Source organism: Notamacropus eugenii, chromosome 6, assembly GCF_028372415.1.
Source record: "Notamacropus eugenii isolate mMacEug1 chromosome 6, mMacEug1.pri_v2, whole genome shotgun sequence".
NCBI lineage: Eukaryota > Metazoa > Chordata > Mammalia > Diprotodontia > Macropodidae > Notamacropus > Notamacropus eugenii.
Window position 1 is genome coordinate 353,913,938 of NC_092877.1, and position 19,031 is coordinate 353,932,968.

Sequence of the window (19,031 nt, forward strand, 5' to 3'; positions counted from 1 at the left end):
GTCTTCGGGACACCAGGCCTAGTGCTCTATCCACTGCCCCACTCTTTACACTATACCACCCTAAAAAGTCATGAGAGTTTGCCTTAAATTTTTTCCATTCTTCAGAAATGGATTTGGGTCTAACTGGGAGAAATTTCATCCTGGATCTGATTCGAGAGAATCATGGTGGGAAGTTCAATGCCATCAGAGCCCTTGTGGGAGGGGGTAAGAAAAGCCAGAAATCCTCAGACACACATTTTACCACCTACCTATCTGAAGGCAAGATGAACCCTGATCCCTGCTCCTTCTCCTCTTTTTCCAATACTGACCCTCAAGTTAACCACTTCAAATCTCTGTCTTCTACTCTCAAATCCTTTGCACACCTGTCCTTCCAACACTCATACCCTGCAAACCTCCCACCACTAGCCCCCTTCCCTACAACCACAGGTGCTGAACAGAGATGCCATGTAAGCCCATTGTAAGTGACCTAATTGCAACCTGGTCCTCCTTACACAAAACAATTCCTTTGCTCCTGCCTAAGTGATTCTCCATGCCATGCCCTACAAAGACTATTCCTGACCTTCTCTCCTCAACCTGCCAACTCTAGGCCCTCCCTGCCCTCCTCGAAGCTAAAGACTTCACCTGCCCAAAAACTGAGAAAACTGAAGCCATTTTCAAAGTGTTTCCTTCTCTATATCTCCTCTCCCTCACTCCCTCTTCTTTTAAAGGGAATGTACTTCCTCCTCACCTTCCATTTCCCTGAGCAGCTAGGTGCTGCAGTGGATAGAACACCAGTGCAGGAGTCAGGAGGACCTGAGTTCAAATCTCACCTCAGACACTTGACACTCACTAGCTGTGTGACCTTGGGCAAGTCACTTAACCCCAAATGCCTCATCCTGGGTCATCTCCAGTCATCCTGATGAATATCTGGTCACTCTATTCAGATGGCTATGGAGGAGAAGTGAGACTGGTGACCTGCACAGCCCTCCCTCACTCAAAACAAAGTCAAGTGCAAGTCATGTCATTATTTCTCTGATGGCATGGTCTTCTTTGGCAACAAAGGATGAACACACACACACACACACACACACACACACACACACACACACACACACACCCATTTCCCTTAAACATCTGCTCCAGTCTTGGAAGAAAAAACCCCTTTTCCTAGCCAAGGCCCATCCTTCTATTTGGAGGCCTGATCTGATCCCCTCCTGTCTTCTCCATCAGACAGCCTCCACCAGCCACAGCCTTGTTTTCTCTCATCTGCCTATCCCTATGGCCTACACACCCCTGCAAAGCCTCTCACCCTCACAAGACCTCTCTCAGGCTGCTCTCCCTCACTTCCTGGCCCACCACACTCTGGCATCCCCAACCTCATCATTCAGCTGCTACTGCTCTCTCTACTGCCAATGGGATGTTCTGTGACCTCCCTGTAGCCCAGGATGCTGCTGACTCCTCTTCTCTGGAATAATCTCCGTCCTCCCTAGGTTCCCAGGACTATGGTCTCCTGCTTCTCCCCCCTACCTGCCAGATCACTCCTCCTCGTCACTCAAATCCCATTGCCTCTGGGTGTCCTCCAGGGCTCCTACTCTTCCACACTCATCAGTTTCCTTGAGATTAATTACACTATGTACATGGTCACCACCAACTCTACCCTCCTACTGTGTCTCTGAACTGCAATACCACATCACAATCACCTAACGGATATGCCAAACTGGGTATCCTGGGCCATTATCTTGGACTCTTCCCTAGCCCTTGCTTCACATATGCAACCAATTGTCCAGTCCACACCAGCTCTGGCACCCAACATCCACTGCCTTCTCTCTACTCCCCTGACAGCCTGATTTCTGCTCCTCATCACCTCTTATGTCCCTGCCTCAAGCCTCTGCCCTAGCATCAAAGGGCTTTCCCTAAGGAGAGGGTCTGACATAGTCACATCCTTACTTGCTTCTGCCGCTAAGATTGAATATGATGAACTCTCTGATCTGGTGATCTATCATCTGGCCCCAATCTTCCATTCCAACTTCGTTATATTATTCCCTTTCCCTCACTCTCTAAGGTCAGTCAGTCACTAGGGTCCAGCCAAACTGGCCTCTCTGTCTGTCCTCCATACTTTTCACCTATCACTTAGAATCTCATTTTCCTCAAAATTCTGCTCAGCACCACCTTCTATAGGAACCCTTCTGATTCCTTCCCATGTGCCAGCACACCCCATACCCCCTTTAATTCTGTGTGTATTTTGAATGTGTCAATGATAAGAAGATAGAATCAAAGCTCCCTGCCCTCAGAGCATCCCATCTTTGCCACTGTTATCACCAGCATCCAACACAGTGACATTGCTTCACAGTTGCCATGGATCGATCAGCTGATTTCAGTTAAACTGCTGGAGAAGATCCTCTACACGCACAGCCTCTATTTCCTCATTTCTCAGTCTTTTCCATCTGCACCTCCCTTCCCCTACCAATGAATCACTCTTGCCAAGACTACCAAAACCCTCAGAAGCCTGCTAAATTCCAAGAGCTACCTGTCACTCAAACAACTTTTACCCAGTCTTCAATCTCCTTGATTCTCGAGGCTTGAGAAACCACTGAGCACACGTGTCCCTCCTGGGCACCTTTTCCACCCTATGAGGAGAACACCACTCCATAGCTTCAGCTGTCCTATCTCACAGCCCCTCCACAGCCCCCAACACTGAATCATCATCCTTGGCCCTTCAAGCGGGGACTGGCTAAACAAATTGAGAAGAAAAAGATGAATACAGAGACATAGGGAGACATAGAAGAATGTTATGAACTGATGCAAAATGAAGTCAGCAGGACCAGAAAAGCAATACATACCATTACTCCAACAGCCACAGAACCCAAAACCGAACACTGTGTAATCATAAGACCAAGCCTGGCCTCAAAGAAGCAAATGAGGCTGCATCGCCCTCCCTCTCTTTTTTGCACAAGTGAAGTAATAAGGGGATAAACACACAGACACTGTTGGATCAGTTCAGCTGTATTGGTTTTTTCTTCTTTGTTATAAGGAGAATTTTTTCAGTGGGAGAAGAGGAATAACTTGTTGAGAAATGAAGAAATGAGATGCTAAAAATCTTTTGGTTTTACATCAATAAAAATTTAAAATATAAAGCAAGCTCCTTGAGGGTAAGGATTATTTATTTTGTCTTGGTCTATCCTCAGTACAGAGTAGTAGGTGCTTAACATTTGTTAAGCAAGCAAATCTTAAAAGAATACTATTACAAAATTACCTGTCCAAGTCAAAATCCTAAAACACAGGTCAGACTGTATCAACCCTCCACTGGAACGGAAATGGTGCCATTAACATCAAAAATAAGCTCTTCTCCCATTTAAAATTCTTCAAAATTTGGCTCCTTTCTGCACTGTTACACAGAACTCTCCTCTCCATATGCCAGACTCCCACCACACCACCCTTCTCATCCCTCACCCCTCACATGCACTGACTATTCTCCAAGCAGGGAATGCTCCCTCTTCCGACTTTGGAATCTCTGGTCCTCTTCAGGCCTCCCTAGGAGTTTACTAGTCGTGCCCAACTCAGCCCAGCCATCAGTGCCTTCCCCCCAAGGCTGCCTTACATCTTGTGTTTTGTCCTTACCCAAATGTGGGCATGTTAAATGACAGAATGTAACAAAGGCCTTCCCAGTAAGATCAGAGGTAAAGCAAAAGTGTCTATTATAAGCACTAATATTCAGTATTATATTAGAGATGCTGGCTATAACAATAAGAAAAAGAAATTGAAAGAATAAAAACAGAAGATAAGAAAACACAACTGTCACTTTTTGCAGATATGACGGCGTACCTAGAGAACTGTAAAGAATCAACTAAAAACCTTGCTGAAACAATGAACTAGCAAAAATGCAGAATATAAAATAAACTCACATTAATGATCAGCATTTCTACATATTACTAATAAAGTCCAGCAGGAAGATGTGGCAAGAGAAATTCCACTTAAAATAACTACAGACATTATAAAATACTTGGTGGTCTATCTGCCAAGACAAAGCCAGAACTCTATAAACACAATTATTTTTCACACAAATAAAGACCTAAACAACTGGAGAAATATTAATTGTACTTGGGGAGGTTGAGCCAATATAATAAAAATGACAATTCTACCTAAGTTAATTTATTTATTCAGTGCCATGCTAATCAAACTGTTAAAAATTATTTTATAGAGCTAGGAAAAAAACAAAATTCATTTGGAAGAACAAAAGGAATATCAAGGAAATTAATGGGAAAAAATATGAAGTAAGGCAGCCAGATCATACCAGATCTCAAACTGTTATTCCCAAGTGGTAATCATCCAAACAATCTGGTACCAGCTGAGAAATAGAGTAGTAGATTATTGGAATAGATTAGGTATACAACACACAGTAGCAAATGACCATAGTAATATAGCATTTGATAAACCCAAAGGTTCAAAAAGATCCAAACTTTTGGGACAAGAACTCATTATTTGACAAAAATTGATGGGAAAACTGGAAATGTTTGGCAGAAACCAGCTATAGACCAACATCTCACATAGTATACCAAGATAACATCAAAATGGGTACATGACTGTACGTAATAGATTTTCAGTTTCACGTGCAGTCATCTCTATTTTTTATTATACTATGGAAATGCTTGTTTTAGTTCATAAGTTATTAAATAAAAAGTAAAGAGAAGGCAAGCAGTATATCAATTACACATGTGAAATTATGTAAAAACATTTCCATATTATCCATGTTGCAAGAAAAAAAAACAGTAAAAAGCAAGAAAGAGAGCAAGTGAAAACATCTGCTTCGATCTGCACTCAGCTCATCGCTTCTCTGGAGGTGCAGAGCATCGTTCGTCCCCGGCTCTCTGAAAGGGACTTGGATCGTTGTCTTGATCTGAGTAAAGGAAGTCTTTCACAGTTGATCATCCTTACAACACTGCTCTGGCTGTGTGCAGGTTCTGCTCATTCTGCTTCACTTTGCATGAGTTCATATAAATCTTCTAGGATTTTTCTGCTCGTCATTTTTCATACCACAATAGTGTTCCATCACAATCATACACCAAGACTTATTTGGACATTCCCTTGATTTCCAATTCTTTGCACCACAAAAAGAACTGCTATAGATACTTCTGTCATGTGAGTCCTCTTCCCTTTTCTTTGATCTCTTTGGGATATGGACATATGAGTAATGTTGCTAGGTTAAAGGTTATGCACAGTTTTACAGCTCTTTGGGTATATTTCCAAAATGTTCTCCAGAATGGTTGAACGAGTTCACAACTCCATCAACAGTGCATTAGTGTCCTCATTTTTCCATATCCCCTCCAATATTTATCATTTTCCTTTTCTGTCACATTAGCCAATCTGATAGGAGTGAGTTGTTTTAATTCGCATTTCTCTAATCAATGGTGACTTAAAGCATTTTTTATTTGACTACTCATAGTTTTGGTCCCGTCTTCTGAAAACTGCCCTGTTTGTATCTTTTGACCATTTATCAATTGGGGAATAGCTATTATTTTTATAAATTTGGCACTATTCCCTATGTACTTGGGAAATGAGGCCTTTATCAGAGAAACTTGCTGTAAACATTTTTTGCCCAGTTTCCTTCTAATTCTGGCTGCACTGGTTTTGTTTGGTGCAAAAACTTTTATATTTCATGTAATCAAAACTGTCCATTTTACTTCCTGTGAGCCTATCTCTTGTTTAAACAGGTCATAAACTCACTCCTTATCCATAGATCTGACAGATAAACTTGCTCCCCTAATTTACTTAAGCTATCTGCACATTCTTAGAGATTTTTATAAAGTTTTATATATATGAGCTATGAGACCTTTATCTGAGAAACTGTCTATAAATTTTTTCCCCAATTTTCTGCTTTCCTTATGATCTTGGCTACATTTGTTTTATTTTTTAAAAAAACCTTAAAGTAATTGAAATTATCTATTTAAGATCTCACTCTGTTCTCTCTCTTGCTTATTCATAAAATGTTCACCTATCTGTAAGTCTGATAAGTAATATGTCCCATGTTCTTCAAATTTTCTTGTAATCTCTCTCTTTACATCTAAGGGGTCATGTAACCATTTTGACCTGCTTGCCTTCTCAAAGGGTGGAAGAAACATTCTGTAACTCAAAAAATTTTGAAAATTAACCTAAATAAATAAATAAAAAGATAGAAGAATGTTATCCCTTACTGACTCGTGATATTGTCTCCATTATCTACAACTACCAGGAACATGGTAGATACTTAGATTGATAAAGCAACATACTGAACAAGAGACAAGTGTTCCCCTCCCATGAAAACACTGCAACTGGAACCCTTTCAAAAACCAAATACTACTGCAGCCCTAAAACTCAAAGTGATCCACCCCTTTAAAAGGCTCTGAAGTTCCTCAATTTTCTTTCCACTTAAGGGAAAAACTATTGCCCATTACCCTTCACATAAAGATAAGAGAAAAGGAATTGACTCTTTTTTAAAAAAAGGGAGAAAGAAAAAGAAATTCCTGTCCTCAAATTAGGCATTAAAAGGGGAATGATACTGTGTGCCTATTTAAACAAAAAAGCGATATGCTTAAGTTTAGCTGTAGACAAGGCCCAACACAGAGCAGCATGTGGCAAAGAAAGAAATCTTTTCTTTGTTAAAGTTTTTCATTTACAAGGAAAGAAAACAGAAAGCATTACTGTGCATGAACCAATCATTTCTTTTTCTGAAGTATAAAGGAGGGAGCTATTAAAATTATTCTTAGGTAATGATATGTATATATAGATGCTTTGGTTCTCATTGAAACTTGGGTCACAAAACCATCTAAATGCTGGAATGCATTTGCTGGGAACCAAGAGGTTAAGAAGGCCTCCTCACCCTGTCAGCATTAATCGTGTGTTCTGTCCCTCTAACGGGAGCTCCTTAAGTCTCAGGATCTAAAACATGCAAGGCCATTTTCTATAAACATTTTCCCAGAGTAACTGGAAAAGGCTTTGTTTACACATTTCTCTATCACTAGATCCTGGTTAGAGTATTCAGGGTTTAATGAGAACAAAAAGGCAGAGAGCACACAGCTGGTGAGTCACCTCAGCCAACGTGCCCCCAATAGTGGTTTTCACTTCCTTTGAGGCTCAGACCCTTTCAGGACTCCGGGGACCCTTTCAAGAAGCAGATACTTTTAACTGCAGAAAATAAAAGGCATCGGATTAACAGAGAAGAACAAAAACAATGAAGTACAGTTACCAGAATTTTTAAAATGTTAACAAATAAAAAAATGTCACAGACACTACCTATGTTAAGAACCCCCAATGTCTATTTGTGATTCCATCTTCAGCAATAGCATGTTTTTGCCTACCACTGATCTTCAACAGATCCCAATGTGCTTAGCCACATAGCTCCCTAAAATTACACAGTTCAATACAATTTTAGGCTTTCCCATTAAACCTCAAAATACTTCAAGAGACACATGCTTACATTCCATGTTCTTGACCTTAAAAGTACTCATTCATTCTTCAGCTACCTCTCTGAAAAAGAACTCCCTGAAAACAATAAACTGAGACGTGCTCCAACTTCTAAAGGAGGATTATTTACCAGCTCAACAATCCATCCCAAAAGCTATGCAAAAAAGATGCCAGAGTAAGGAGGGAAGAGGAGAGGGTAGGCTGTGGTCTTTCCCCATCCTGGTATCAAAGCAATAATTAGTTATCCCTTCCACATATGATCGAGGGTCAGCATAAGAAATCAAATGGGATATTTGGGGGAGTTTTGCAGAAGCCCCAGATGACGTACCAAAAGCCAGCAGACAAGACAGAAAAATTTAGAAACTAAGAAGCACATAAAATATATGTATAGTTTTGTATGATATCAAGACAAAAGAGAAGGAAATCCGCAAAGCCAAAATACTTCTTTTCTGGCACAAAAGGAGGACCAAAAGCTTTTAGGTGGATTTTCCAGATGGGGGAGGGGGGGCCTATGCCCCTAACCCCTGAGATGTGTAAGGGCTGCCTGAGCATTAGGGCTATTTGAAGTCCAGGCCTTAAAGACCCTTGTGGGTGAGTAAACCCCAGGGCCTCTTCTCCTTTCTCTCTTAGAGATCCAGCACACAGTAAGCATTTAATCAATGCTTGTTGGTTGACTTGATCGACCTCTTCAGCTCCCATGGTTGGGAGCCACCCACATCTGATCTCTCTCGAGCTCCAGAGCATCACTAATTAACTGTTATGGGACTTGCCCAATGGCAAGCATTCTCAAACTCACCACAACCTAATAGAACTCCTTATCTGTCCCCCAAAAAACCATCATTGTCTTCAGTTGAGGGCATCAGTCCCCTAAGTTCAAACTCACTGCTTCCCTCTCCCTCACCCCCACTAACCCATCAGCTGGCAAGTCAAGTGTCAGGCCTCCTTTCATAAGACCTTCTTCACTAACAGTCATACCTCAGCTTCAAGTCCCCTCATTTTCCAAATGGGATGATGACTGTAAGATGTTTTACAAATGTTCATCAGGACAATGGGCCTGTAGTCCCCCAGGTGGTCTACCTGCCTCCAGATTCTCCTCCACACAGAGGAGAAATGGACAGTCCTTAGACACAAGCCCAACCACCAGCTCCAGGGGCTGATGGGCTTGAGAGTTACTTCTGGTCAAACTAGCTTCTTTGTTGTTCCCCAGGACATTCAATCTCCCATTTCCCACCTTATTGGGGAAGGGGGGGGGGGGGGCCTCATGTGTGAAAATCATACCCTCTTGGGATGCCTATCAACTGGGGAATGGCTGAACAACCTGTGGTACTAGAGTGTAATGGAATACTACTATGCTGTAAGAAATGATGAGCAGGCAGATCTCAGAAAAACCTGGAAAGACTGACACAAACAGACGCTGAGTGAAGTGAGCAGAACCAGGAGAGCATTGTATACCTAACAGCCACACTGTGAAATAACTGTCTTTGATAGACTTAGCTCTGCTTAGCAATGCAAAGATCTAAGACAATTCCAAAAGACTCATGATAGAAAATGCCATCCACATGCAGAAGAAGAACTATGGAATCCGAATGCTGAGAGAAGCATTCTATTTTCTCTTTTTTCTTTCTTGTGGTTTTTCCCTTTTGTCCTGATTCTTCTTTCACAACATGACTAATGTCAAAATAAACTTACTGTGATCTGAAACGTATAGCCTACAATCAGATTGCTTGCCATCTTGGGGAAAGGGGAGAGAGAAAAAAATTTCAAAATCTTATAAAAGTGAACGCTGAGAACTCTCTTGACATTGGAAAAAATAAAGTACTATTACGTTGAAAAAAAATAAATCTTAATGTCAATAGTAGAAAGAAAAGAAAAACACCCTCCCCCATCCACCAACTTCCTTCAAGGTTCCATCTGAGTATCCTCAAGGGCAAGCTTCCATGACCCATGACCCATGACTCCTCTACTCCTGTGCCACCAATTACAGGAGGGAAGAGAATTCCAGGTGAGCAAAGTCCCTCCACCAATGAAGACTGGCACCTTCTCAAAACTTTTGAGCTCGGAGAATTGTCAGCACTCGCCCAGGATAAACCTGCCCTTCTGTATTTGAGGCAGGACTGAAACCCAGGCCAGCTCTTCATTGTCTTAAACTCCTCTCAACTTTAAAAAAAAAAACAACTTCAAAATCTGTACTTGGTCTTGAACTTCCTGTCTTCAAAGAAAGCTCCCACACCCAAGATAAATGTGTCCAATACAAACATCGTGCCAGTTGAGGAAAAGTGCAAGTTAAAGGGCCCCTTGTCTGGTTTAAGCAACTACAGGTCAAGAAGGCAGCAAGCCAAGGCAGAGAGATAGAGAGAGAGAGAGAGAGAGAGAGAGAGAGAGAGAGAGAGAGAGAGAGAGAGAGAGAGAGAGAGAGAGAGAGAGAGCGCGAGCTGGCCAGAGCCAGGGTCTAGTCCACACCTTCCACTCACAGGCTCTGTGTGCCAGACAATTCTAAGACATGAAGAGGCCCGTCCGGACTGGGGAGGGAATGTTCTCTGAGAGTTCCAGACACTGATGAAATCACAGGTCCAGGCCTATTCCCCATGCTTTCCAGAGTCAGTCTTGCTGGATTGCCTCAACATTCACAAAGCACCATGGCACAGGGGCAATTGGAGGCTGAGGCCTTGGGTGGGAATCCCCTCTCTGCTGCTTCCCAAGGCCAGTCATTTCAGTCAAGAAGCATTTATTAAACACCTACTGTGTGTCAGAGCTAAGCACTGGGGGTAGCAAGAAAGGCAAAAGACAGCCCCTGCCCTAGGAGCTCCCAGTCTAACGGGGGAAACAAAAAATATATACAAGATAAACTAGAAATCATCAGACAGATGAGCTGGAATTAAGGGGATTGGGAAAGGCTTCTACTAGAACAGCAGAACTGAGTTGGGACTTGACAGATGCCAGGAGTGGCTCAGTTTTCTCACCTGTGAAATGGACCTGCACTCAAGTTACCTCTTCAGGCTCCTTCCAGCTCAAAATCCTACATCATCATCCCAAAGGCAAGTGGTACCACCATGCAGGGTGGGAGGCAGACAGCTGGTTAGGAGTTCTGCTGGAATACCTACCTGACGGTCACCACCCATCCAGGCAGGAGGCACCCTGGGATGCACTTACTGATTCTGTACATGTCAGATGACAAGGTATAAGTCCTTGAAGGGCAGGGACATGGAGGAGCCCAGGGCCCGTTAAGTGCTGAATCCACGTTCATTGATTGGTGTGGCTCTGCTGAGAACCAGCCCTGTCAGCAGTAAGAGGAAGTCAGGTCTTACTTTGTTCCTCTAGTCTTGAACGAACCTTGGTCTGGCAGGGAGGTGTCAACACTCCCCATCTCTAAGGCTGCCTCGTAGAGAATGAAGCATGCTCTGAGGGCAGCAGGCTGGCCTCAGGGGGTCTGTGATTACAGGATCCCCACAGACCTCTGGGGATCACCAGCAGGCTCAGCGAGGCTCCTCCACAGCAGGAGGCACAGTGAGGGATGAGAGGCCCTGGGAGGCGAGGACATAGAGTAGGACACTGGAATGGCCACGGGAAGAGGCAGCAAAAAGCAGAGATGCCACTGGACAAACCAGCAGAAGCATGGGAGAGTTACCCAATACACATCTCTGATGGGGGGGCAGGGGGATGCTTTCATGATATCTTCATGTTCATACTGGATCTTCCTTCAGCAACACCCTGGGATTCTGAAGGCCACAGGTCACTTTTTTGAAAAGCCGTTTGGTGGGAAGGAGTCCATTTAATGACATTCTAGCTTTTGTTTCTAAGCCTTATAGGCCACTCTACCGTTAGTCCCACGTCTCTGCCCTGTGCGTTGTTTGTTTTTTCCCATCTACTCCTCGGCTGTCACTGGGCTTGTCTGTAGAGGACTCTCCCTCCCTTCTCGTAATTACCGGCTTGGAAAAGGGTTTGTAAATCCAATTCAATAAACATCTATTAAGCATTTCTCTTTTGTCGCAGCCCTGAGTTAGTTTCTGGAAAAGATACAAAGATTAGATAAGAATCCTGGGGGTTAAGTCCTCAGGAGGGTCTCGCTGAGGATGAGATACAACAGAAAATTGTGATGCTAAAAAATGAACAGGCTTTGGCAAGGGCCTTTCTTACTCACTCTGCAATGGCTACCTGGGCCTTTCTGTATTGGAGACACAGCCATCAATCCATAAATAGTTGTTAAGCCCCTGCTCATGTGCCAGGAACTGTGCTAAGTGCTGGATGTGTTCTTTTAACATCACAAACATTAAGAACCTATGGACAAGGCACTGTGGCAGGTCCTGGAGATACAAAATCAAATCCTTGGCCTCAAGGAGTGGACATTCTACCAGGAGGGAAAAGGGAGGGGAGCATGGACACTTTTTTTTTTAACCAGACTTGTGGCACCTTCTTTCTTGAGTCCATCACTTGGGTTGCTGGAGGGTTTAGCTTCTGGCCCTAGGTCATGCGGTCCAAAAATATATAAAAAGCAATATAGTGTAATTTCAAGAAATGGGAAGCAATGTCATGGACAAGCCAGGCACCGCTGTCGGAGCAGCTCACCCAAGGCAGAGAGAGTTCAGCCAAGTCAAGGAGACTGGGGGGGGTGGAGGAGGCTGTTAACCTGCATACAGATGGCTGAGATGCTCACGGAATAGACCTTGAAGCAGAGTAATAAAGGAAGAGAGGGAAGGCTAGATGCCCTTGGACTCCCAGTGCTTACAGTCAACTCTAGAGATAACCCCCTAAAACCTCAGTAAGTGAGAAGATCTCCCAGAGGGGTGACAGAGAAAAGAAGATGGCCCAAATGGGCCAGTGAGAGCCCAATCAGACACATGACCTCTGCCCATTAATGCCGTTACTAAAGTAGTCAGAAAACAAATGTACCAACAAAAAACAGTCTTGTCAAGACTTGCAAATATGAGAAAAATTCTACATATTTCCTTGCAAGGCCAATTTCAAACACAGCTATTCAACAATGTTTTCCTAATTGTACAATGCTGGTATAGGCAGGAAAATCTTTAAAATTATGACTGCTCAGTATAGAGTACTCTGAGAAATGTAATTTTGGAAAACATGTTTGTAAAACCCCCTGTATATTTTGTGATGCAATCTACCTGGTTCCCTCACTATTTTACTGGTAAGTCCTGCCCCACTAAAGCAAAGCTCACCATAAAAAAGCTTATATGATGTTAATCTCTCACTAACCAACAGAACTTTTTATTCTACTTCTGTAAACGAACAAAGTAATGACTAAGGAAATCCAAGGAAAAGCTCCCGTGTGTGTAAAAAAAAGACAAGGAAAAAGCCAATCTCCTATTTAAATACTAGAACAAGTAATCAAATTAAGTGTGTGGTTTAAGTTTCTTTATCTGGAGAAGGCACATTTTCATAAAGATCAAGTTTAAAGGAACTTGAAGGTCCTCTTCCTGGGGAAAAAGAGTGGTGAGTCATTTTTTTTTTTTTTTACAAAATGATCCCAGCTGCTACAAAGAAACACAGCTTGAGGGGTAGAGGGGGGCCTTGGGGTGCAACTGACCCACTGATCTCTCAGAATGAGGATATCAGTCATGCTTGGGGGAAATGTCTTCTGGTAAAGAGAATTCTTTAAAATATGAAAATCAAGTCAAAGGTGTCCTAGTTAGACAACCTGTTTAGTAACCTGCTCCTTCAGTGACTCATTGTCGTTTCAACAGTACAACCTCTGGCTGGGTATATTGCTAATAAAGATAGAGTCCTCATTAAGTCTGATTTCAGGACAGGAAGCAGAGAAATGACCAATTGAGAGAATGTTTAAGTACAGGAGTGACGCTTCAACCATGGCTCTCTATCACAGCTGAAGAAGGATCAAAGTGATTGTGGTCAGAAAGATTCCTGGCTCACCTTAGCAAAAGTCACCCTTTTTAAAGTGGAGGGGAAAGCTTACCTAAAAAACTGAAACCACAGGCCAACAGTAACACTTCCTATTGGTCATCACGCTTTGGAATTTACAAAGACATTCCTGAACAGATGAGCGTCTCCCTTCCTGACCTTGATGGTGAGAGAAACAAGGGATCTTAATTCCAACCTAGGTTGTTAAGCACAGTCACCTCTGTTTCTTTCAAAATAAACTAGAATTTAGTAAATCTGGTTATTAAATAAAAACATTTAAAATCAATGTCTCATTTCAGACAAACGTACACACAAAATGTTTTTCCCACAGTGCTCTGTGGGAGTCATGGCTGGCTGCAAAATCTCAAAATCCCATGAACTCCCCTAAGAATAAGAGCCCATTAAATAACACCCACACATTTAGCCAAGGCATGTAATGCTTTCTCTGTCTGTGTACATGTGAACTGTTCAATGTGATCTTAAGCTACTACGAGTCCTAAGATGAAGCTACAACTCCAAAGGTAAGAATTCACAAAACCACACAAACAAAAAGTCCAAACATTTCATTAAGAATCATTTGTGGGGACTCGATTTTGTTGGAATACAGAGGAGGGAGGTGGCAGGCAACTAGGACCTCCCTCTTACAGGTTCCCCATTCACAATCCTCACTGATCCATTCCGGAATGTACACACTGTACAGTCAACCTTTTTTTTTTTTAAGCCACTGACTTCTGCCTGGATAAATAAGCAACAAGCACACTGGTAAAGGTGTTTGTTTGGAAAACCCCCAAGCTGGTCTCAGCAGTGAACAGCAGCCACAAGGGCAGGCACCTCACAAAACAACGACCAAGTGAAAGCTGTTCAACTGAACTGGAAGTCTTCAATTTGGGGGAGAAGAAAAGTTCCTAAAGTTACAACATTCTTTAATCAAGTATCACGGCTGAACTCTTTTCCCCTAGGGGAGATGGGCCAACATTAGCTAAGGTGATGAGATAAGAAAAGCCCCACGGAATTACCTTCAGTGCCAGGAGGTGTGGGATGGTTTTCTTCTCACCTGGCAGGGCTCTCATCCTAAAACCAAGTTCTTGGAAAGCCAGCAACACCAGGGAGGGGCTCCCCAAATAACCATTCTCAACAAATCCCTCCTAAATCTGGGGAGATCGCATCATTCACTCAACCATTCAGAAATCCCTGGCAGCCCCAAACAGGTAATGAACTTATTATGGCCGTCCTCAGGTAAAGTCCACGTGCGTAACTTGGTGGCTTTTCCTTTTGTTGGGTATGACTTCAGGCATGCCCACTTCAGCTTACCACAGTCTAAATTGGTCCTGCAGCCTAGACCCAAGGGAAAGCAAGCCAGACTCAAAGTCTTCATTTGAAACTCCTGCCACATGCCAGCCCAAAGCAAGGCCTATTCCTGCCCATGCAGTAGGGGAACCCCACCCAGGCCCCCTTGAGAGACTCAGCACCCCCTGAGCCAGCCCACCCCAGCCACCTTGACAAGCAGGCCATGGCCAGTCCAGCCAACGGGCACTCTGATGCTGAGGACAGAAGAGCGAGCTGACCTTCAAGGGCCTTACAGCCTACAGCAGACCCAGCCATGAGGCGCTCCTTGAGGGTCCAGGTGGAGAGCAGAGAAGGCCAAGATCCTCCAGACACCCCCAAGCCCATCTCCTGTACTGCCAGGCACAGGGGATCAAGAGTGATAAAAAAAGGAAGCCCTCAGCACCTCACATGGTAACATTCCAGGTCTCTGCCCACACTTACGATCCCCACACCGGGTGCTGGGGAATCGGGCACCCTAAATCCAAAGCTGAGAACCAAGGCAGAGTGCACCCCTTTCATTTTACAGATGAGGAAACTGAGGCCCAGAGGTCACAGCGCTCCTTCTCACATACCAGTAATGAAACAAAGGCTCTGGATGAGGAGGGGATGGTCAGGGCATAAGGCCAGGGGCTTTCCTCTAATAACGCCCCTCCTGGAAGTCCCGCCCACGCCGGCCAGCCCCCCGACGCCCCCTCCATTCCAGGGGTCCTCGATCGTTCTTTCCCATGGATGGGTCCCCGCTTGTTTGTACACAGCGCCCTGCACGTGGGCTCCCCCAGCAGGGGGTAAGCTCCTGGAGGGCAGGGGTGGCACACAGCAGGTGGTTAATAAATGCTTATCCGTGCGCGGCCCGTCTGGGGAGGAAGGAGAACATTTGGAACTTGTGGAAGTGAGGGTGGAAAAGTGAAAAGTAATAAAATAATTTCAATGAGAAAAAAACAAGTTTACGGATCCAAATGATCCAAACTTCTGGGGGACCAGGGCAAAGCCGGCCCGGCCCTGGGGGCTTCATCTCGAGCAGCCTCCTTATGTGGGGGCCTCCGTCAGGCGGGACGCCCCCTGGCACTGCGGGCTCCGGGGGGCCCGAGGACGCCCCCTCGCCACGGGGGGGGGGCCCGAGGACGCCCCCTGGCACTGCGGGATCCGGGGGGCCCGAGGACGCCCCCTCGCCACGGGGGGCTCCGGGGGGCCCGAGGACGCCCCCTCGCCACGGGGGGGGCCCGAGGACGCCCCCTGGCACTGCGGGATCCGGGGGGCCCGAGGACGCCCCCTGGCACCGCGGGATCCGGGGGGCCCGAGGACGCCCCCTCGCCACGGGGGGCTCCGGGGGGCCCGAGGACGCCCCCTGGCACTGCGGGCTCCGGGGGGCCCGAGGACGCCCCCTCGCCACGGGGGGGGCCCGAGGACGCCGCAGCCCCTCCCCCCGGGGGCTCCGTGGCGATGCCGGCTCGGCCGCGCTCACTCACCCTTTGTAGTAGGCTTTCACCCGGACCTGGTGCGCGTGGTCCCCGCCGCCGCCGCCGCCGCCGCCCCCTCCCCCGCCGCCGCCCGGGCCCGGGTGGGACATGGTGCTGCTGTCCCGCTGCGTGGGCATCTCCCTGCCGCCCCGCGCCGGTGCGGCCGCGCCGCGGGGAGCCTGGCCGAGAGCCGCCGCCGCTGCCCAGCCGCCGCTACCGAGGCCGCCACCGCCGCCGGCCTCCTCCGCCCTGGCCCCGGCGCCTCGGCGCCTCCCTCCGGCCCGCCCACCGCGCTCCCTCCAAGCGTCCACATTCCCGGGTGGGGCGGGGCGGGGAGGGGCCGTCCGAGCCACCATTCCGGCCCCCGCCGGGAAGGGCCGCCTCTGGGCTGAACCACTCTCGCAGGGAGGGGGGACCCACTCAGGAGCCGTACCTCCCGGCCCATCGGGAGAGGCCACCTCGTAGCAGCCCCAAACTGGAGAGATTCTAAACCCCTCTATCCACATCCTGTCACACATCCTTCCTCCGAAATCGCGAGGAAGAGGTGGCGGCAGAGCCCAGAGGTAGTAAGTTACCCCCTCTTGGCCGGATAGTTCCGTCCAGCTCATCCTTGGAGGAGGGGGGGGCGGGGGCCGAGAGCGGCCGGAGTCAGAAGGAATCAAAGCGCCCGCCAGGGTTGGAGTTTCCGAACGGGATTCTGGGACTTGGAGTTCTCTGGTTAAGGGAATTCTGGGAATTGAGGTTTTCCCGGTATCCTACCCGCAGCCCCCCGGGAACGTGCTTTCTTCTCGCTGGCTCGCTGGGGAATGAAGGATCTGGGGCGGAGGGGCGGGTTGGATACCGCTCCAGACCTCGTCCCTCCCTCATGCCCGAGGCAGCCCCAGCCCCACGCAGCCCCTCCCTCGAGTCTGGGCTGGAGAATTTGCTGAATGCTAGGATTCTGGGCTGCGGTTCATTCCTCATTCCTCGGCGGCTGGAGGGGAGTGTCCTTTATCCCCCTCCCTAGAGGGGGGGGCAGAAGGATGTCACCTGGGTGACCTTGACCAACTCACTCACCCGCCCAGAGCCTCAGTGTCCCCCTTTGTAAATATGACCTCCAAGATAGGTAGATAGATAAATAGATTACATGGGTAGAGATAGATAGATTACATGGAGAGATAGACAGGTAGGTAAATAGATTACATGGATAGATAGAGATAGATAAATTACATAGATTGATAGATAGATAGATATAGATAGATAGATTACATGGATGGATGGATAAATGGATGGATGGATGGATAGAGAGACAGACAATACATGAATAGAGACAGACACATGGGTAGATATGGATGGATAGATAGATAGGGAGAGAGAGAGATTTAGATAAAGACATACAGATATCTTTGGACCTATAAAATGGGAGTGGCATGGGTGATGGTGAGCTCTTTGTATCCGTAGGATTTAGACCAGCTCTTAGTCTGGGTAGCTGGTTGACTTACAGACATATCTTTCCCAAAGACTCCTTAGGAATTCAAGGTCCTGTGACCACACAGATTGGCAGTGATTAAGGGTGGTGGCACATGCCCACTGCTCTGCATACCACCCTCTTTTTGTGAGCTCATCAGCTCCCACAGGTTCAAATATCATCTCTATGCAGATGATGACCAGATTCCTGTATCCTGCCCTTGTCTCTCCCCTAACTTCCTGTCCAATGTCACCAACAGCCAATTGGATGTTTGGAATGAGATTAGATGTCCCATAGGCATCTCCCCTAACTTCCCTATTTCTGCAAAGGGAACCACCACCCGGCATTTCAATTATTCAATCTCCCCAAAATTCCCCCTATTCTGTCAGTTTGCTACCACTTGTCAATTCTACCTTATGACATCTCTCAGATGGCCCAGTGGATAGAATGCAGCTTTTGGAGTCAGGAAGACCTGTTTGGCCTCACATGTTTACTAGATGATTGACCCTTAGCGAGTCACTTAACCTCCACCTCAGTTTCCTCAACTATACAATAGGAATAACAGTAGCACCAACCTCCCAGGGTTGTTGTAAGGATCAAAGACAAAATTTGTAAAAAGTGTTTAGGACAGTGCCTGGCACATAATATGCTCTATATAAATGTTTATTGCCTTCTTTTCCCAGCGGACAGATCAATGGACTTGGAGTCAAGAAAACTGGAGTTCAAATCCTGCCTCAGACACTTTCTAGATCTTCGAATTTGAGCCAGTCACTTAACCTCTGTTTGCCTCAGTTTCCTCATCTGTAAAATGCGAATAATAATAGCCCCTACCTCCCAGAGTGGTTGTGAGGATCACATGAGATAATATTTGTAAAGAGCACAGTATCTGGTACATAGTAGGTGCTTTTGTTGTTGTTCAGTTGTGTCCTACTCTTTGTGAAATTTGGGGTTTTCTTTGCAAAGATACTGGTGTGGTTGGCCATTTCCTTCTCCAGTTTATTTTATACCAGTAGGTGCTTAATAATTGCTAATTTTCTTCTCCCTGCCCCCCTCAATTCCTGGAGTCACAATTCTAGCTCAGGCCCTTACCACCTCCTCCCCCTCTTTCATGCATCCTCCTCATCCATGTAAAATAGATTTTCCTAAAGTACACATAGGACCGTGCCAACTCCCCCTTCCTTAACCAATCAGCACCAGTAGCTTCTTATAAACTTCAGGATCAGATATCAAATATCCAGTCCTGTTGGTTGTTCAAAACCCTCCAGAACCCAGGCTCTTCCCACGTCTGCAGTTTCCTTACACTTTCCTTCCTTGAGATCAGATTGGATATTTCCACTGCTTGCCTTCCACATTCAGAAGTCTTTCCCTTCTCATCTTTGTGCCTCTCAGTCAAAACCCCAGCACTGATCTCCCTTAATCCCTGTGCTTTCCCTCTGTCTGTCCTTTCTAGCTGATCCTTCGCTTTGATTTCTTCTACTCATCTTTATGCGCTATCTTTCCCATTAGACGGTGAG

The 19,031-nt window shown here is 46.0% G+C and overlaps 1 protein-coding gene across 2 annotated transcripts in view; it reads right to left on the minus strand.

The window, feature by feature from the left end:
* Positions 1-16,288, minus strand: part of PRKCI (protein kinase C iota) — a 76,436-nt gene extending 60,148 nt beyond the window's left edge. Inside the window, exon 1 of one of the 2 annotated variants that reach the window (XM_072618491.1) lies at positions 16,080-16,288. In XM_072618491.1, coding sequence (XP_072474592.1) covers positions 16,080-16,207 — 128 coding nt within the window. In that variant the 5' untranslated portion in view covers positions 16,208-16,288. Of the gene's footprint in view, positions 1-10,517; positions 10,694-16,079 lie in introns of those variants that run through there. The other variant, XM_072618490.1, reaches the window with a different exon arrangement.
* Positions 16,289-19,031: the final 2,743 nt, after the last annotated feature.